This window comes from Sorex fumeus, unplaced genomic scaffold (genome assembly GCF_029834395.1).
Source record: "Sorex fumeus unplaced genomic scaffold, SorFum_2.1 ptg000003l, whole genome shotgun sequence".
Lineage (NCBI taxonomy): Eukaryota > Metazoa > Chordata > Mammalia > Eulipotyphla > Soricidae > Sorex > Sorex fumeus.
In genome coordinates this window covers 57793679-57812890 of record NW_026606060.1, presented here as the reverse complement: position 1 = coordinate 57812890, position 19212 = coordinate 57793679, and the positions used below count along the sequence as shown (strand labels likewise).

Here is a 19212-nt window from a genome sequence, read left to right as displayed (position 1 = left end):
TTAAAACAATGTCATCAGCAAAGCGGAGGTGGTGTAGTTGCCGACCATCTATCTTCACTCCCATTCCTTCCCATTCCAGTCGTCACATGATGTTCTCAAGGGTGGCACTGAAGAGTTTCGGTGAAATGGTATCACCCTGCCGCACCCCTCTCTTGACATCAACGATCACTTCTTTGTAGAATGGTGAGATCCTGGTAGTGAATCCGCAATACAGCTCACGGAGAATCCTGATGTATTGGGCTTGAATGCCCTGATAGGCTAGGGCTTCAATGACCGCTTCCGTCTCAACAGAATCAAAGGCCTTCTTTAAATCAATGAACGTTAAACAGAGCAGCATCTTGAACTCCCGAGAAACCTCAATGAGCTCGGTTATCGTGTGGATATGGTCGATGGTGCTGAATCCTTTGCGGAACCCGGCTTGCTCGCATGGTTGTCCTTCATCTAGTGTTCTGCCAATCCTATTTAGGATGACTCGAATGAACAACTTGTAGATGACAGACAAGAGGCAGATCGGGCAATAGTTGCCAATGTCATGGATGTCTCCCTTCTTGAACAGTAGTACGGTCCTGCTGGTTTTCCACTGGGACGGAACCTTGCATTCAGACAGGTAGCGAGTGAAGAGCCGCGCCAGTGTATTGATGAGTACTGACGGCAGGTTCTTCAGGTGTTCAGGTCTGACCTTGTCTGGGCCGGGTGCTGTTTGTTTCTTTACCGACGAAATGGCGTGTCGGATTTTGGAAGGGAGAACGTTGGGAACACAATATCCATCCTGTGGAATTTGGTATGTCTGCAAGTGGACATGGCTATTGAAGAGATTTGAGTAGAAGTCATGGATAATCTTCTCCATTGCCGTTCTGGAGGATGTGATGGATCCATCAGGACGTCGGAGGGCAGTCATCTTGCTCTTATAGTTGGCGAAGGACAGGCGGGCGTTACGAATACTTTTCCCGGCTTCTGCCGCATCTACCAGTACTTCTGCTCTTCTCTCTTTGAGGGCTTCCTTGATCGCATCTCTGCACTGCTTTGCGAGCTCGGACGTTAGCTTGCGGTTGCCTGAGGCATGCGCCAAACCACGCTGGCGAATTAGCTCGAGTTTTCTAAGATAGGCGATTTTTTGTGGCTATCTCTCTCTTGGCGTTCCTCGCACATTCATGGAGGTGCTGAACCAGTCGATCGTATTCCTCGTCAATGTTGTCAACAATGGCATCTTCCCATGTTGCGGCAATAGTACCAAAGAGCTCCCAGTTGGTGGTCATTCTGGGAGTTCTCTATTTGAACTTTGCAGCCCTTTCTCCCCACTCTGTGAAGTAGAATTTTGCACGAAGGAGACGGTGGTCCGATCCCGTTCAAAATTTTGGGACAACAGCGACATCAGTCAGGCAAAACCGTGGATTGAATATGATGTGGTCTATTTCGTTGTGGAATCGTCCACCGGGAGACTCCCATGTCCATCGTTTAGATTCTGCCTTCTGGAACTGTGAGTTACCATGAATGGTCTTGGTCGACATGATGAACTCAGACAGTCTCTCACCCTGTTCATTCCATTCTAGGCCATGCGTCCCGATGTGAAGTTCTTCAGCTGATCTTCTCGGTCCTATCTTCGCATTAAAATCACCCACAATGATCTTGTAGAAGGTGTGGTCTTCTTTATAGAACTTCTCTAGCTCCATGTATAACTTCTCGATTTCTCTTTCATCATAATGAGATGTTGGTGCGTAGACAACGAAGATAGAAACTGCAGGCAGTGAGCCACATCTATTCAAATGTAAACGTCCGATTCGGGTTGTTAGGCATTCGAATGAATCAATGCTCTTGGCCAAGTTTGTGTTGACAAGGACACCAATGCCTCCAACACCTCTTTTATCGCATGTTCCGAGGAACAATTCTTCTCCAGTGTCAAAAACGGCATGGTGAGATTCGTGCCTTCTTGTCTCGGTCAGACCAATGATGTCGTACTTGATCATTCGCGCTTGTACCATCAGGTCCTCAATGGATGCATCTGATGCTAGCGTACATGCATTGAAAGTACAGACGATCATTTTTGTCTTCCTTCGTTGTGGCAGCCTAGGTCGGCCTTGAGATTTTGTTGGCCTCTCCTTTCTCATCCTTCTCAGTGCTACCATGTCGGTGAAGCCTTCAGGGTCAGGTGAATGAGACCAGTTATAGTTACTGGTTTTGGCATATCGAATACACAGCGGATAGCTTGCCAGGCTCTTCTGTGCGGGCGGAATACTCTCGGTAGTTTGCCAGTCTTTCCGAGAGGGATAGAGGCTTTTGGGGTGACCTCTAATCACCCTTGTAGGTGTTACCATATTTGAACCCTATCAAATATGGTACGACAATTCCAGAAGATGGGACACTACTTCCACTACCCGGCCGTCGCCACACTCCAGGACGCTTTCCGGACCCGCGCGGCTGCAAGCGGCCGCGCGACACATCATAAGGCACTAAATACCCATCTTCTGGAAATTTTTATAACACAATCTTATTTATTAAAAAAAATTGCTATATAAAAGGGGCTGGAGTGGTAGTACAGCAGTTAGGGCCTTTGCCTTGCACCTGGGTTCGATCCCTGGCATCCCATACGGTTCCCCCAAGCACTGTCAGGAGTAATTCTTAAGTGCAGGGGCAGGAGTAACTCCTGAGCATCATAGAGTGTGACCCCAAATGCCAAAATCAGGACCAATCCATCTCCCCTCCTGGAAGAGACCCCGAGTTGCCGTCTACAAATGCCCCTCTGCTCCTGGAAAACCATGATCCCAGAGGAACACAAACAAATCTGGGAACCCAGCAGCTTCTGGCAGAAATGTTTCTGGACTGTGAACTAAGCTAGGGTATGTGCCATGCCAGGAGGGGAAAAGTGTTTGTCCCTCCGCCTTTACCCCTTTGGTGGCAGCATGGTGACCACAATCTTTCAGAGCCTATTGGACAGAGAGGTACAAGCTTGCAGTGATGGGGCACATGGAGCCTCTTGGGATGGGGGAGGGGGTGGAACCGGCCATTCTCCCTGCCCGGACGAGACCTCGAATTGCTACCCACGAACAGCTCCTCCGCTCCTGAATGGCCATGATCCCAGAGGCACACAAATCAATCTCAGAACCCAGTGGCTTTTGGCAGAAATCCCTCTGGACTTAGTTACTAAAATACCAGAAATCCAAAATCGTGTGGCTGCTGTCATGGCCAAGCAACATCATATGCTGTTCATTAACAGCAATAGAAAGCAAATTATCTAATGATGCTTTTTCAGCAGGCCTGATTGTTGGGGGGAAGTTCCAAATAATAATAGTGGGTGTTATGTCAAAAAATTGAATGTAATCAAAGTAAAGAGAGAGTAAAGTGAAAATCATCTGCTGCATAGGCAGGGGGAATATTGGGAAGGGGGGTCTACTGGGGTTCTTGGTGGTGGGAAGGGGGGTCTACTGGGGTTCTTGGTGGTGGAACATGTGCACTGGTGAAGGATGGGTGTTTGATCATTGTATTACCGAGACTTAAACTTGAAAGCTCTGTAACTGTTCTGACGGTGAATCAATTTAAAAAAAAAAAAGCCAAAAACTTTTTTTTACTATTTAAGGTATTATCAATTAAATGTCGAGTTACCCCAATATTTCTGTCTGAGAAATCAATATAGCCAGAGGCTATTCCAGGTTCTTTGCTCAAGGGGGACTTGGTGGTGTTCAAGGAACCACATGTTGTCTCAAGCATTTGAACCAGGGTAAGTAGAATGCAAGGCAAGTACTTTCACACCTTTACAATAACTAAAATTGCATGGAAAGAATGTAAATCCTCCAACTTTTGAACCAGGAGTGCAATCATAGAAAAAATAATGCAGGCTGAGGGAGCATAATTCAAGTCTGTTACTCTTCATCCTGTTTTTCCTGTCAGGAGTGTTGTGGCCACATTTTATGCTGTAGTAAGTTTTAAATTACAACTTTTTTTTTGTTTCGGCACTTTATTATCCTCTGAATTACAGTAATGTCAAGAAAACATGGGGGCTGGAGTAATAGCACAGTGGTGGGCATTTGCCTTGCATGCAGCTGACCCGGGTTCAATTCCCAGCATTTCATATGGTCCCCCGAGCATCGCCAGGAGTGATTCCTGAGTGCAGAGCCAGGAGTGATCCCTGCACATCACCGGGTGTGACCCCCCCCAAAAAAAGAGGACATGGAGTAAAGTTCTATCCCTAAAATTATTTTTTAATATTAAGATTAGCTTATTTTTATTTTTTATTGTGAAACATTCCCCTGACCCTGAAGGCGTCACTAATATGGCAGCATTGAGAAGGATGAGAAAGGAGAGGTTGATAAAATCTCAAGGCCGAACTAGGCTGCCAAAACGAAGGACGACAAAAATGATTGTCTGTACTTTCAATGCATGTACGTTAGCATCGGATGCATTCATCGAGGACCTGATGCTTCAAGCACGAAAGATCAAGTACGACATCATTGATCTGACCGAGACAAGAAGGCATCAATCACATCACGCTGTTTTTGACACTGGAGAAGAACTGTTCCTCAGAACATGCAATAAAAGAGGTATCAGAGGCGTTGGTGTCCTTGTCAACATAAACTTGGCCATGAGCATTGATTCATTCGAATGCCTAAGAACCCGAATCAGATGTTTACACTTAAATAGATGTGACTCACTGCTGGCAGTTTCTATCTTTGTTGTCTTTTAGTGGCTGCCTGTTAAACGTATACATTTCTGGCAGTGATAACCATATGCGTTGTGGAATTAAAATGCCCAATCTACCTGAGCTACAATGATTCAATTCAAATTAAGAATCTGGGAGGGACCAGAGCAATAGTACAACAGGTAGGGCACTTGCCTTGCACATGGTCAATGTGGGTTCTATCACCGGCATCCCTTAAGGTCCTCTGAGCACTGCCAGGAGTGAATTCTGAACAGAGTCTGGGCATTGCTAAGTGTGGCTCCCAAACAAAACCCCCACCCCAAAGTTAAGAATATGGGAAACTTGACTAAGACTCCATGTGAGACCTGCAGGAAACTTTACAGGTTTCCCCTTCATACACTTTCTTCCCTGTCTGGTTTGAATTGTTTTTCCTCTTCTGGGCACGGGACTAGTTGACTCTCCCATCTGTAATAATATGTGACAATTTTTGAAAAGTGTATTATTGAACTAGAGAAATAGTACAATGGGTTGGGTGCTTGCCTTGCACGTGGCCAACCTGGTTCCATCCCTGGTACCTCATATGGTTTCCTGAGTCCCACCAAGTGTGATCACTGAGCACAGAACCTGGAATACACTCTGAGCACTGCCATGTGTCCCTACCACCCAAACCCAGAGAAGTTATCTCAGATTTTATTTTTCAGGAAATCCTCTACTCCGTGACTTTATAGGCCAATAATATTCAGTGATCCTGTCATTCTCATTTTAAGGCAATTATCACCCTGTATAAGAAAATATACTGCATAAAAAGACCAGAAATGACTAGTGCAACTAGAAATTTGAAGGAAGGAATACATTGGCTAAGGTAGATAAAAATATAAAGTTTTTCAGAATCTATGGAAAATGGGAATTGGGTGATTTCTCAAAAAAATAAAAATAGAGTTGTCCTATGATCCGTCATTTGTAATCCCAGATATTTAACATAAGAATACAAAATACTAATTTAAGAAAATATAGTAGGGTCTGGGGTGATAGTACAGCGGGTTGGGCATTTGCCTTGCATGCGGCTTATCTGAGGTTCCATCCCTGGCATCCCTTATGGTCCCCTTCCCTGCCCCCCACCCCCAGCACCGCCGGGAGTAATTCCTGAGTGCAGAGCCAGGAGTAACCCCTGAGCATCCTGGGTGTGACCCAAAGAGAAAAAAAAAAAGAATACGTAGTGACATAGTCACATCCGTGTTCACTGCAGATCTATTTACAACCATCAAGATCTGAAAGTAACTCAAACACCAATAACAGATGAAAAGAGTAAGAGGATGTGTAAGATAACACACAATGGAACACCCAGTTATAGTAAATGATATAACACTCCGTTTCCTATAACGCTTAGTTAGAGGAAACTATGAAGCCTTGCTGTTTGTCACATGCATGAAACTGAAAGGGGTCATGCTCAGTTAAGGCAGATATAGAAAGACAAATATTAGAAGTCGAGTATCATGTTACGAAGAGAAGCAAAGGATAGAAACAGACACGCCAAAGCTAAACAAATCCTTGGACTTTGACCTCAGGACCCAGGTCACCAGAATGGAAAATGAAAGGTGATTAAAGGGAACAGAGGATGGTCCAGTGAATTGTGGTGGAGGATGTTTGAAATTCATGGTGGGTGCGGTATGAAAGCAAATATTTATTAAATGTATAAAATGAGCTCATAGAGCATATGGTCTTATAAATCAATAGATTCACTTGATTCCTCAGGCCCCTTATGTAGCATTTCTAATAAACCCACTAGTGTTCCTTCACATTTTAATTGACCTTGTATTATTTTCAATTTCTAATATGTTGTGATTTTTATTCCTCCTGCTGTTCATTTTTATTTATAAATTTAATTTATTATGAATTAAAATTTAACTTTGAACTTCATTGTTTAATGTCAATTACTTTTAGCTAATTAAGTCGTTTACATATTTGAGAAAACCACACTGAAAATTCTGAGATTTTCTTTTTTTTGTTCACTTGTGTGTTCTATCTAAGAGAAATATATTGTCTTCTTGCAAATGCAATAGCCATTACTTTGGCAATCTCCAGCAATTATCACGCCTTCAATTATATATCCACAAGTCTTCTCATTCACATGTCCAAGAATTTTAAACCTAGAATAGAAAATATTATGCAAAAATAATGAAATTGACTTATATATTAAAAGTTTAAGTCTATAATATGTTCAAGTACTTATAAATAACTAGAAAATCACCTTCTCAATTCTCTAATAATACAAATCATAAATGTATAGTTTTACCCAAAAGTAAACATTAAATCTGGAACTGTGAGAGTCAATTTAATTCTCATTATGGCCTCTTTTACTTCTTCTCTATTTTCACTGGGTTTTACCACATTTTCTTAAATACTAATATTTCAATAAGTATATTTCACTATATAAACAACTCAAAGTCATTGTCAATCAGGAATAGTAATGTTCTGTTTTCTAGAAATGACATCTGTTCTTGCAGAGTAAGAACCAAGATAACTCATACTAATAAACATGAGTAATGATTCCACAAAATGAAATATTTCAATATACCAATGAGGTCAGAAAATTTAGAAAAAAATTTTAAAAATCATTCCTGTGATAAAGTGCAACAATTAAAATGAATTTACAATCACTCTGGACTTTAGGTGCATCTGAAATCTTAAATTCAACAAGGTCTTGTGTTGGAAAGCTGAGACTGTTTAGAATGAGCAGCATGAAAGAAATCTTGCATATTTCATTCATTTAATCTAAAAATAAAAACACATTTAAGGTTATATATGACCTACATTGTGATACATTATAGCACAGCGGGTAGGGCGTCTGCCTTGCACGCAGCCAACATGGCCGACCCGAGTTCGATTCCTCCGCCCCTCTCGGAGAGCCCGGCAAGCTACCGAGAGTATTCGATATGCCAGACACAGTAACAACAAAGTCTCCAATGGAGACGTTACTGGGCCCGCTCGAGCAAATCGATGATCAACGGGAGGGCCTTTACCTTACCTTTACCTTTATGACCTACATTAATTAAGTTTTCGGGTAGGTATGGGAAGAATGACTAGGGTAAGAATATACCTCGAGTCGTCATGTGAAAATTTTTAAATACTTTAAATTTTTCAGTTAAGTATTTTTTACAAATAGCCTGTGAAGTCGGTTCTATTGTCCACCTCTTATATAGATGATAAAAGAAACCAGTACATAAAATATTGAATAGCAAATACAATACAATAGCAAAGATTACCTACATAACAGAGCCAAGATCTGAATAGACAGGGTTTGCTTCAGAGACTGACTACTAACCATATTAAATTACTTTTTGATTCTTTTTGTATATGAATATATATGGTCCATTCATATATTAAATTCAATTTCAATATAGAAATGTAGCTCAAAATAAATTACAGAGTCTGTTAATTTTTTTAATTTTCAAAATATTTTTTCTATAGCATAATAATCAGTTTCATTAATGTGTTTATTATACATTTAAGGTAAAACATGTAGTAAATATATGGACAGCTGATAGGTAACATTCAGCATTATTGTAGTTTTTAAAATTTTAGCCATGGCTTTATCCATAATTCCATAAAAGATGATTGACTGCATGTATAACTAATTATAGACAATTGTTAACTTTCTGAAAATCTTAAGATAGATGTCTGTCTATCTCAAACTCATATAATTTTGCTTTTATTTTTATTTTTGGGTCACATTTGGCAATGCTCAGTACTTTCTTCTGACTCTGCGCTCAGGGATCATTCCTGACGGTGCTGAGAACAGACAGATGTCAAGGATTGAACTTGGTCTGTAGCATGCAAGGCAAACACCCTGCCCTCTCCAGCCCCTGACTTTTTTCTAACTTATTGGTAAGGGAATTTTATTGTTATTATTTGGACCATTTATTCTGAACAATTTCGTAATGAAGAGCCGATCATTCTTTTCATTCAGCTGACAATGGTTTGATTTTACAATGTATGAAGTTCATAGTGATGTTTCATTCCACAGTGAAAAGGTTTGTGATATTTAAATGACACAGAGCAGCAAAATACAGTGTATATCGAGATTCTATATGAAAAATTTTAAGATTTCTTTCCATAAATGCAATTTTAAATCTTCTATTTTCATAATAAAATCATGATCTGCAGCCTAGAAATCTTCCTGTGAACATATGTAGCGGGTAGAATAACTCAAAATGCCAATATATGAAGTTATTGCTCCTTGGAGTGATAGTACAGCAGTAGGGCATTTGCCTTGTGCGCAGACAGCCTGGCTGAGCCGGGTTCGAATCCTCCACCCCTCTTAGAGAGTCCAGCAAGCTACCAAGAGTATCTCAACCGCACGGCAAAGCCTGGCAAGCTACCCCTGATGCATTCGATATGCCAACCACAGTAACAACAAGTCTCCAGATGGAGACGTTACTGGGCCTGCTCGAGTAAACCAATGAACAATGGGAGGACAGTGTTTGTTTGACAGTATTGTAATTTAATATAATAATTAAGATTAAATCATACTGGATTTAGGATCTGAATCAAGGATGGGTGGATGTATGGTAACTAACAGAAAGATGAAGAGAAAACAATGTGAAGCTAGAGGCACGTATTTGAAGGATACTAAAGATTTTGAGTTGTCATCACTGTGACCTCAGGGATTTAAGGATAACTTCTATTGTAACTTTCATACAGTCCTTTCACTTGTTAGCAGTGTTTGAGCCACACCTGGCAGTGTTCAGGGCTTACTCCTGGCTCTGTGCTCAGGAATCACTTCTGATGGGGATCAGGACATCATATATTGTGTCAGAAATCTTATCTAGGTCAGGTACATGAACCTATTTTCCACCTATTGTCTTTTCCACCTATTGTTGTCATCGACATTATACCAGTTATATAACTACTGTCTATGTCTTCACTAATATTTGGCTTAAAAGTAAACAATATTAAATTTCGGTGAATTTTAAAAGAGCACAAGACTTACTTGTGCAGGGTAAAATCCGTGCCATCTCTCCAAACCCATTTTTGTTGTGCTATGTTGTAGTATAAGGCGACTGAAAACTTTCCTTTTTGCACATAATATTGTATTTTTGACAAATCCATTACAAAATTCTGCAGAGTGAGAAGAAAATAAATCAGAAGTAGAACTGTCACTAAGAGAAGTATAAAGATTTAAATGTCATTTCACTTATAAATTTCCCTTGGGATATCTGTTCTACACTATCAAAGAACCTAAAGGGTAACTTAATCATATGACTAATGATTCATTCATCCACTTAACAGTCATTAACTTTTATACTGTCTATATTATATTATCAACATTTTTGGTATTTAATTATAAAAATAATCAATAAACTTTATGTGAGTCACATTTTTTAAATTTTTTTATTTTTGGATCACAGCCAGCTGTGCACAGGGGTTACTCCTAGCTCTGCACTCAGGAATTACTCCTGGTGGTACTCAGGGGATCATATGGGATGCTGGGAATCGAACCCGGGCTCGCTGCATGCAAGGCACAGCCCCTATATGAGTCACTTTTAATAGGTAATAAAAAATAAATCATTTATTGAGCCTACATAACAACGATCAGGTGACAAGAATCGAAAGATGAAAGAAGAAATGAAGACTTTAAAGGTTTTAGAGAAATAAGCATAATTTTTAAGAGGAGTGTCTAATAAATTGAAAACTTTAAAAAATAAAACATACATTAATGGAACAGAGTTTGGAGTGAGAGATGGAGTAAATAAATTTCTTCATAGACTTTAAAACAACTATTAGAACACAAAGGATCAAGAGAATTGTAAGTATCTACAGCTTGGGAGCGTAATGTAGTTCCCTTTCAAAAGCGTTGATGGAGGGAAGTTCCTGATGGAGGAGAGAAGAGAGACATAGCGGGATCCAAACATAATGAAAGGATGCTCAAGTTTATTTGCACTTTATCCAAAGTGCTGATAAAAGTCATTGAGGTATTACTAAAGTACATATTAAAAATTACAATCAAATTGCAAATATTTTTGTGATTTTTGTACAAAATATTGTCTGAACAATATGATAGTTTCTGTCTGTCTGAAAATTCTCATACTAAACTTACTATTTTACAAAAACTTACCATCTCTTCTTCAGTAATTACTTTAAGAAATCTTGAAAATAAACTCATGCAGTATGCTTCACATTCTTCCCCAGGAAGCGCAGTTTTTGAAAAATGGTAGCAGTTTTCTCCATGTTGATGCCAATTCCTTGAACAAGTATAATTCCAAACTATCAAAAAATATATATTAGAAAAAACTTGTTAATGTAAAAATTTCTATTTTTTGCCTATTGTAATTTACTTAGTCCATTGTAATTTACATAAATTTTATATCTATATCTATATAGATATATAGGTATGCAGGCTGGAGTCATAGCACAGCAGGCAGGGCATTTGCCTTGCACATAGCCGACCTGGGTTTGATTCCTCCACCCCTCTCGGAGAGTCCGGCAAGCTGCGGAGAGCCTCCCATCTGCAAGACAGAGCCTGGCAAGCTCCCTGTGGAATATTCGATATGCCAAAAACAGTAACAACAAGTCTCACAATGGAGATATTACTGGTGCCTGCTTAAGTAAATCAATAAACAACAGGAGGACAGTGCATATATATATATATATATATATATATATATATATATATATATATGCATAATATGTGCTTGGGGTCCCACACCTGGTACTGCTCAAGAGTTATTCCTAGCTGTGCATTCTGGAATCACCTCTGGCAGACTTGGGAGACCATAAGGGATGCCAGTGGTCAAATCCAAGTTGACCCTGTATAAGGCAAGGACCCTACCTTAGTTCAGTACCTGTTCTACTACCTCTCCAGTCCCAAATTACTATATTTTTTACATTTAAATAATTTAAACATAAAAAATATATATAACCAAGTACCTTGCATCTGGGGCTGGAGCGATAGCATAGTGGTAGGGCGTTTGCCTTGCACGCAGCCGGCCCAGCCGAGCCGGGTTCGATTCCTCTGCTCCTCTCAGAGAGCCCGGCAAGCTACCGAGAATATCTCACCCGCACAGCAAAGCCTGGCAAGCTACCCGTGGTGTATTCAATATGCCAAACACAGTAACAACAAGTCTCACAATGGAGATGTTACTGGGCCCGCTTGAGCAAATCGATGAACAACAGGAGGACAGTGACAGTGACAGTGACAGTGACCTTGCATCTGTGAAAATCACCTCTAGAGCAAGTTCACATAGTAAATCTAACCTCTAAAAGAAATTATTTGGAAATTATTTGGAAAAAATAAGGTAAAGAAATTATTCGAGTTTTATGTAAAAAAAACTAGATGCACAAGTTTGGTGTTAGATTTCTTAATTAGCAATTCATCTTATGAAAAACAATTTGGTCTTTATGATTCATTCTAAAGCAAACTATGTTGAAAATTAGAAATATATGAGTCTATTAAATACATATAACTGCTAAAATTGCTAATTTCTTGTTCAAAATTAAAAAGTGAGACTCTTACATTATTGTGTGTGTATTTGTTTGTTTAGACCACACCAAGTTGTCCTCTTGGACTACTTCTAGCTAGGTGATCAGGGGACATCTCAGAAGTGCTGGGAACTACACAGTTATAGGAATTAAACATGGGTCTTCTGTAGGCAACGCATGGGCTCCAGACCACTGAGATATCTTTCCAACCCCAATTTTTGTATGTTTATGCTTTCTAGGAACTGGGACAGTAAGTAATACCCAGGGCCCCTATTATGCCAGACATAGAACTCAGGACCTTATTTATGCTAGGATGCTCTGTATCATTTGAGCCATCTCCTCAACCTCAAACACTTACTTAAAAGTTTAAGTTTTAAAAATTTGATGAGTATAACATCCAATCATAAATGGATGTAAGTCTAATATAAAACCATCACATTTTGTCAAAAATTATATTGTAAGGGGCTATGGTGCCACCAGCAGGTCAATCTGTACCTGTGAGGTGAGTGCATCAGCAGCCTGATGGCGCCTTCAGACTTCCAGATACCCCAAAATTGCTGCTGTGCCTTTGGCCAGACCCCAAAACCTTGGGGCAAAGTTTACCAAGAAGGTAAATGGCCAAAAATTAGGTATGTGGCCAAAACCCACAAACCACCTCAGGCTCAGCTATATAATTGGAGGCATGGCCTCAGATTCCTGATCAGACTGCTTAATGGCCATGACCCCAGAAACTCAGAAACAAATCTCGGAACCCAATGGCTTTTGGCAGAAATGTGTCCAGACCCGCGTTAAGTTGCTGTTGCCAGGCCACCCCGGGGGGGGGAAGTGTGCTGTCCCTCTGCCAGCTCCCCTAGGTGTCTTGGTAGCTGCCATCCTCCAGAGGCCATTTGACAGTCAGGTTTGGGCCCTCAGTGACAAGACAGGCAGGGCCTCACAGGATGCGGGTAGAGCCATCCCTTTCCTCCCCATCCCAACGAGACCCCCTAGTCGCCACCCATGAATGGCCTTTCTGGCTCCTGATCAAGCTGCTTAACAGCCATGATCCCAGAGACTCAGGAACAAATCTTGGAGCCCAGCAGATTTTGGCAGAAATTCCTCCAGATTTGTGTTAAAATTTCGGAATTTCAAAATCACGCAGCCACTACTGCAGCTGCGCGACATCATACGTTATTCATAACCAGCAATAGAAAACAAATTGTCTACTGTTGCCTTTTCGGCAGATCTGAGTGTTGGGGTAAAATCCCAAATAATAATGGTGGGTCTGGTGTCAAAATATTGAATGTGATCAAAGTAGAGAGAGAGTAATGTAGAAATCATCTGCCCCACAGGTAGGGGGAGGGTGTGGGATGGGGATATACTGAGGTTTTGGGTGGTGGAGATTGGACACTGGTGAAGGTACGAGCGTTTTATTGTATGACAGAGACTTAAACCTGAAAGCTTTGTAACTGCTCTTACGGTGATTCAATAAATAGAATTATGGAAAAAAAATTCAATCAGCTAATCAGTGGCCAAATAAATAGCAGTACTCTTACAAAAAAAATTACATTGTACTTTAAGCTGCCACCAGCACTTAATCATTTTGAGCACATGACTAATATACATATTACAACATAAGAAATTTGCTTTGACAAACAAGTAAACTTGATTTGTCTTCTTACATGTTTCTGGTTAGATGTAGAAAGCCACAAGGAAGTTTTATGCACATTTTTTTCTCCATCCTGAAAATAAAATTGTGATGCAAGACTCTTCCATAATTACCTCTTTGGTTTGTTTCCTTGTAGGAAGAGCCATTCACTGGGTATTCTTCAGAATGAAATGACTTCTGATTCACTAAAGAGAATTTGGAAAAAACTATTTTACATCAAAAAAGAAAAAAGAATAAAAAAGAAATTTCTGCACATACAACACTGAGTAAATTTAGTAAGACAAAAAAATTCATCAAACGTTATTAATTTCAAGGATTTATCAAGTTTTTAATGCAAGTATGACAATTTTTATAGGAATCAAACACAGAAAAAGAAAATTTTGTTCCAATAATGCTATAGCAAGTTTTTAACAGAGAAAGTTGCAGTTTGGGATCAAACTCAAAGTTTAGTACATGCAAAGTACAAGCTTCAATCTAAACTACTTCTTCTGCCCCCCAGAGAAATAAATTTTAAAAGTCATTTGTGATCTAGAAAACTTAAGTAATAAGTAATGTTAAATAAAATATCTAGTAAGATTCTATTCATATGCTTACAATTTATTAATTGCACAAATCCAATTTGAAGGGTACAGAGAATATTATTCTTGCTCAAGTCACTAAATTAATGAAAACAGTATCATCTTCAATATTTAACTATAGGAATAATGGAAAATCAGTGGCTTACATGCTGTGACTAAGAGACCAACAGTTAAAAGAAGTGCCAGGCAAGTGATCACCAGAATCATTGCAATTAATTTCCATGATGAAGGTGAAATAAGATCTACAGAAAGAGACAAGTAAATCTTCTGACATCAACTCCTATATGTTCATTCAAACTTATGCTTTTGTTTCAGATATAATAACTACACAACAAATTGCAAACTAAAAACAGGAAAAAGAAAAATGATCTACAAAAATGGTACTCAATTTGGTGTGTTAAGTCATGTGAAGCCAAAATAGTCATAAGGGGGAAAAATCGGATGATACAACTCTTTATTTATCTATTATTTATTTGTGTTTGGACCATACCTATAGGTGCTCAGCACTAACTTCTGACTCTGTGCTCAAAGGTCACTCCTGGCGGGGCTTGGGGAACCATATGAGGTATCATGGATTTGAACCCGAGTCAGGTGGTGTGCAAGGCAAACACTCTACCCACCGTGTTATCATTTCAACTACAGCTGACATATTTCTAAAAACCTGACAGAATAGGCTGGTGTGCAATTGTGAGTGGAAAGGATGAACCAAGGACATGTTTCAACTTTATTGGCAAAGATAACCCAAAGCATGGATTTATAACTTACCTAAATGCAGAAAGCAAGAGGGGGATTATATAAATTCAGCTGGAAGTTTCTACTTAAATACAAATAAGAACTGATTTGGATTCAGATTTGTATTCTTAATCTGGAATTCAATGAATAAATTCAAGTGATATAAATTTCTAATTACTACCACATAGATCATGTTTTTTTAAAAAATGAATTAATCAAGGAAAAAAACAAAGATGAAATATAAAGTTACTTAAACTTTTATCACATCTCAATCATAGTCATATTGACTTACTATATGTGACAAAAATAGAACTAGGGGGCTGGGGAGTTTAGCAAGTAGGGTATTTGCCTTGCATACAGCAAATGCAGGTTTGATCCCCAGCATCTCATATGGAACCCTGAGCACCACTAGGAGTAATTACTTAATTCAGAGCCAGGAGTAATCACTGAGCATCACTAGGTGGCCAAAGAGGAAAAAAAATAGAACTTGTTAATTATTATGTGTGCCTTTCTAATTATATATTCATTTAAAATATTTGAGCAATGCAGATTAGGATAGTTACAATATAGCTTAAAACAAATTTCAAGCATAGAAAGGAATGTCAAACTTCATGCATTTGTATGCTCAAGTAAAATTATGGCACTATAAGTGTTATTAGTGTTACATTAAAACATATCATTTAAAATGATACCTTTTAAACTTACTGTGTTACAAATATCTAAATTAAGGAAGTAATAAAAAAAACTCACAGGTAACATCCTGTAAAAAACTAACTCATCTATACATTTTTTTTGATAGTATGTCCCAAACATACTATTATAGCAATGATGTTTTCAGCTAACAAAAAGGATACACAATTTAGTCTACAAAACTGTTACCAATTCAAAAATATTAATACAATATTTGCAATTAAGTGAAAGTATTAAACCTCATGGGAGAATTCTTTAATCTGATTTTATGGGTGCTGACTTATTTCATTTAATAAAAGTAAACAGTTTAATTATGCATGTGTGTGTGTGTATGTATTCATCCATATGTGACTGTGGTTTTGCATCATTTTGGATATCTTAGTGCAATTTGAAATAAGAAAATGTAGAAAGTACACATACCTTTATGCTTAAAACATGATGGTCTTTTTTTTTTAGGCTTTTTAATTCTTTGACTTCTCTGTGGTTCAGACGAATTTTCAAGTATATTGCAATATATTTCATTTTTTCCAGTCATAACTAAAGAGGCAGAGAGATGAAAATAAAAATATTTTATTTCATTATTATTCATTATTATTATTTCATCGTTATTATTCCATTTTATTATTATCTCGCCCGCATGGCAAAGCCTAGCAAGCTACCCGTGACGTATTCGATATGCTAAACACAGTAACAACAAGTCTCACAATGTTACTGGGCCTGCTCGAGCAAATCGATGAACAATGGGAGGACAGTGACAGTGATTCTGATAATGGCGAAGTAGATCTTGAAGAAGTTGTGTTGGAAATAAACTCAAAAAGTAATTTTTTTTTGTAATTTGGATATAATTACAAATGCAAAAATGATTCAAGAAACAGAAACTATTTATATCTATTTAAAATATAAAAATGTTTTAAGTCACTTAATGAATTGACATGCTACCACATTTTGGGTATTCCTTTTGTAGTCCATTCACAAATCTGCAAATTTTTCTGGTAAATAAAAGTGCAAAAGATGATCAAGTTATTTTTGAATTCTGTAGAATGAAAGTTACCTTTTTTCTCTTTTGCTTTTTTCAGTTTCTCCATGCTTTCTCTGGATTCTTCCAGCATTTCTGTTTTCTCATTCCTTCCTGCCTCTCCATGATTCCCTGTTACATTTACTCTTTTACTCTTTTACAACATAATACAAGCACTTTATATACTGCGCGTTTTGTTCAAATTCTTCCTTTGCTGAAATATTTTTCTCCCATTTTGATCACTATGAATTTAGTTGACTCAAATGTGTAAATAAAATTTCACCATCTTAAATGAAACTCACATACTTTCTGATAAAAATTCTTCCATAGTTTGTTCTCATTCTTCATCAGCGTTCTATCATCTGTTTATCTTCCTATCACTTAAATCTGTTATGAAGTCTTTGATATGTTTTGATTATCTTTATTACTGCTGTTATAAAATATTAGTTTTTACATATACAGGTATAATCTGAAAATTGTGATTGTATGTACACACTATGGAGCACTAGATTGCTGTAAGAAAGGTGAGGTCTTGTTTATTGCCGCAACGTGATTTTAGCTAGAGGATATCATGTATAAACAACAGGAGACAAAGGGAGAAGAACAAACACCAGATGATCTTATGCAGTATATCTTACATGTAGTATGTCTCACATGTAGTGTATAAAGAAACAAAGAAGAGAGTGGACAATATCACATGATAATAAATCCTACGACTCTGACTACAGAATTGATGTTACCCAGTGTGGGGGCAGGGGGGCATCCTTGGAGAGGAGGCAGCATAGAAGTTACTTAAGGTCAGTGGCATTTGATCTTGAGCACTTTGGTGGTAGGGAAGGTGCAGGAACTTTGCAGCAAAACATTGACATTAACACTATTGTAACCAACCTACCTCACATAAAGTAAATTTTTTATTAAAAATTGGTTTTATCTTCAAAGCTGTTTGCATACTAAATAAATCCTGCTTCGTATCTTGAGATTTGGAAAGCATTTTTTATTAAAACACTTTCTAAAATAACATAAATCAATATGAGATTTTTTTCAACTCTCCTTCTACAATAGAGCTGACATAAGTTTGCAGTTTGCATAATCAAAAGACACATTCATTATTCTCTACCTCTATTAAATTTTTTTTTTTTTGCTTTTTGGGTCCTACCCAACGATGCTCAGGGGTTACTCCTGGCTCTTGTACTCAGGAATTACTCCTGGCGATGCTCAAGGGACCATATGGGAACCGAATGGTCTGGGAATTGAACCCGGGTCGGCTGCGTGCAAGGCAAAGGCCCTACCCGCTCTGCTATTGCTCCAGCCCCTGAATTTTTTTATTTCTATTTTTGTTTCTTTGAACCCACATTTCAAACAACTTAAAAATCTCTAAGCTTCACAAAATGTCATATAAAATAAATTAATTAGATAATTATAAAATATAAATGATTGCAAAATCTGAAGACAACTGAATCTTACCTGATTTACCTCCTGCACCTCACATGTTTCATTAGCTGTCAAGTCCTTTTCTTTCTTTCTACCTACTAAATCTCCATATTTTTCTTTTGAGAAAGATAAATATATAGATTTAGAAATCTCATTTTTAATATATGTATATCTATTTCTTGAAAGAAATACATATATTTGTACATAATAAAATCATGTGTCTGACTGTGAGTTTAATTTCCTTTAATCCAATTTCCCTAAACTTCTATAAAAAAAAAAACACAGACACACACATCTAGAAAAATACGATTAATAGATGGAAAGTATTCAATACCTGATGTTGAGTAGAAAATGTCTTGTGCTTTGCAGAGTGTCGCTTATGTATCCTAGGAAGACACAGATCTTAACTCTCATCAAAGAAGTTTTAATTTAAAGATTTTGATAGTGCTAAGTAACCATCAGGAAGACAGGAAAGAGGACAAAGAAAAAAATATACAAGCTAATAATGTCCTTGTCTGTCTATGAGAGACTCTTATAGGTGAGCACAGAATTCAAGAATATTCGTGCTCTGGAGGCAACCACACAGGAAACTCATCTACTGCAGCTCTTTTTAGCTTGCATTCTCTCTATATTGGGCCTTTCAAAATCTCGTCTAAGTTCACACAAGCCACCTGATGTAGTTCCGCTAAAGTCAATCACTTGAATACATTGCTAATTATTGAGCTGCAAATATTTAAATTAATTTCATTTTACTCTAATTGTTAGATTCTAATATTCCTCACCAGAACTAAGGCAATGGACAAACTTGCAGGCTATCGAATGTAGCCTGCCCACAGGGCAGAGTCTGGCAAACTCCCCGTGGCGTACTCAATATGCCAAATACCAGTAACAATGATGGGTCTCATTCTCCTAAAGAGCCTTGAATATAATCTCAGGGCTAGGATGAAGGAGATGTTACTGGGGCCTGCTCGAGGCAATCGACGAATAACAGGATGATGAAATGAAATGAAAT

At 38.3% G+C, this 19212-nt stretch overlaps 1 protein-coding gene across 1 annotated transcript in view; it reads right to left on the bottom strand.

The window, feature by feature from the left end:
- Positions 1–10444: 10444 nt before the first annotated feature.
- LOC130024205 (natural killer cells antigen CD94-like) overlaps positions 10445–19212 on the bottom strand; it is a 35556-nt gene continuing 26788 nt past the window's right edge. The window contains exons 5-9 of the mRNA XM_056114852.1: positions 18234–18316; positions 16806–16923; positions 13868–13939; positions 10746–10894; positions 10445–10501 (exon numbers count right to left, since the gene is read on the bottom strand). Of these exons, the coding sequence (XP_055970827.1) occupies positions 10445–10501; positions 10746–10894; positions 13868–13939; positions 16806–16923; positions 18234–18316 (479 nt within the window). The remainder of the gene's footprint in view (positions 10502–10745; positions 10895–13867; positions 13940–16805; positions 16924–18233; positions 18317–19212) is intronic.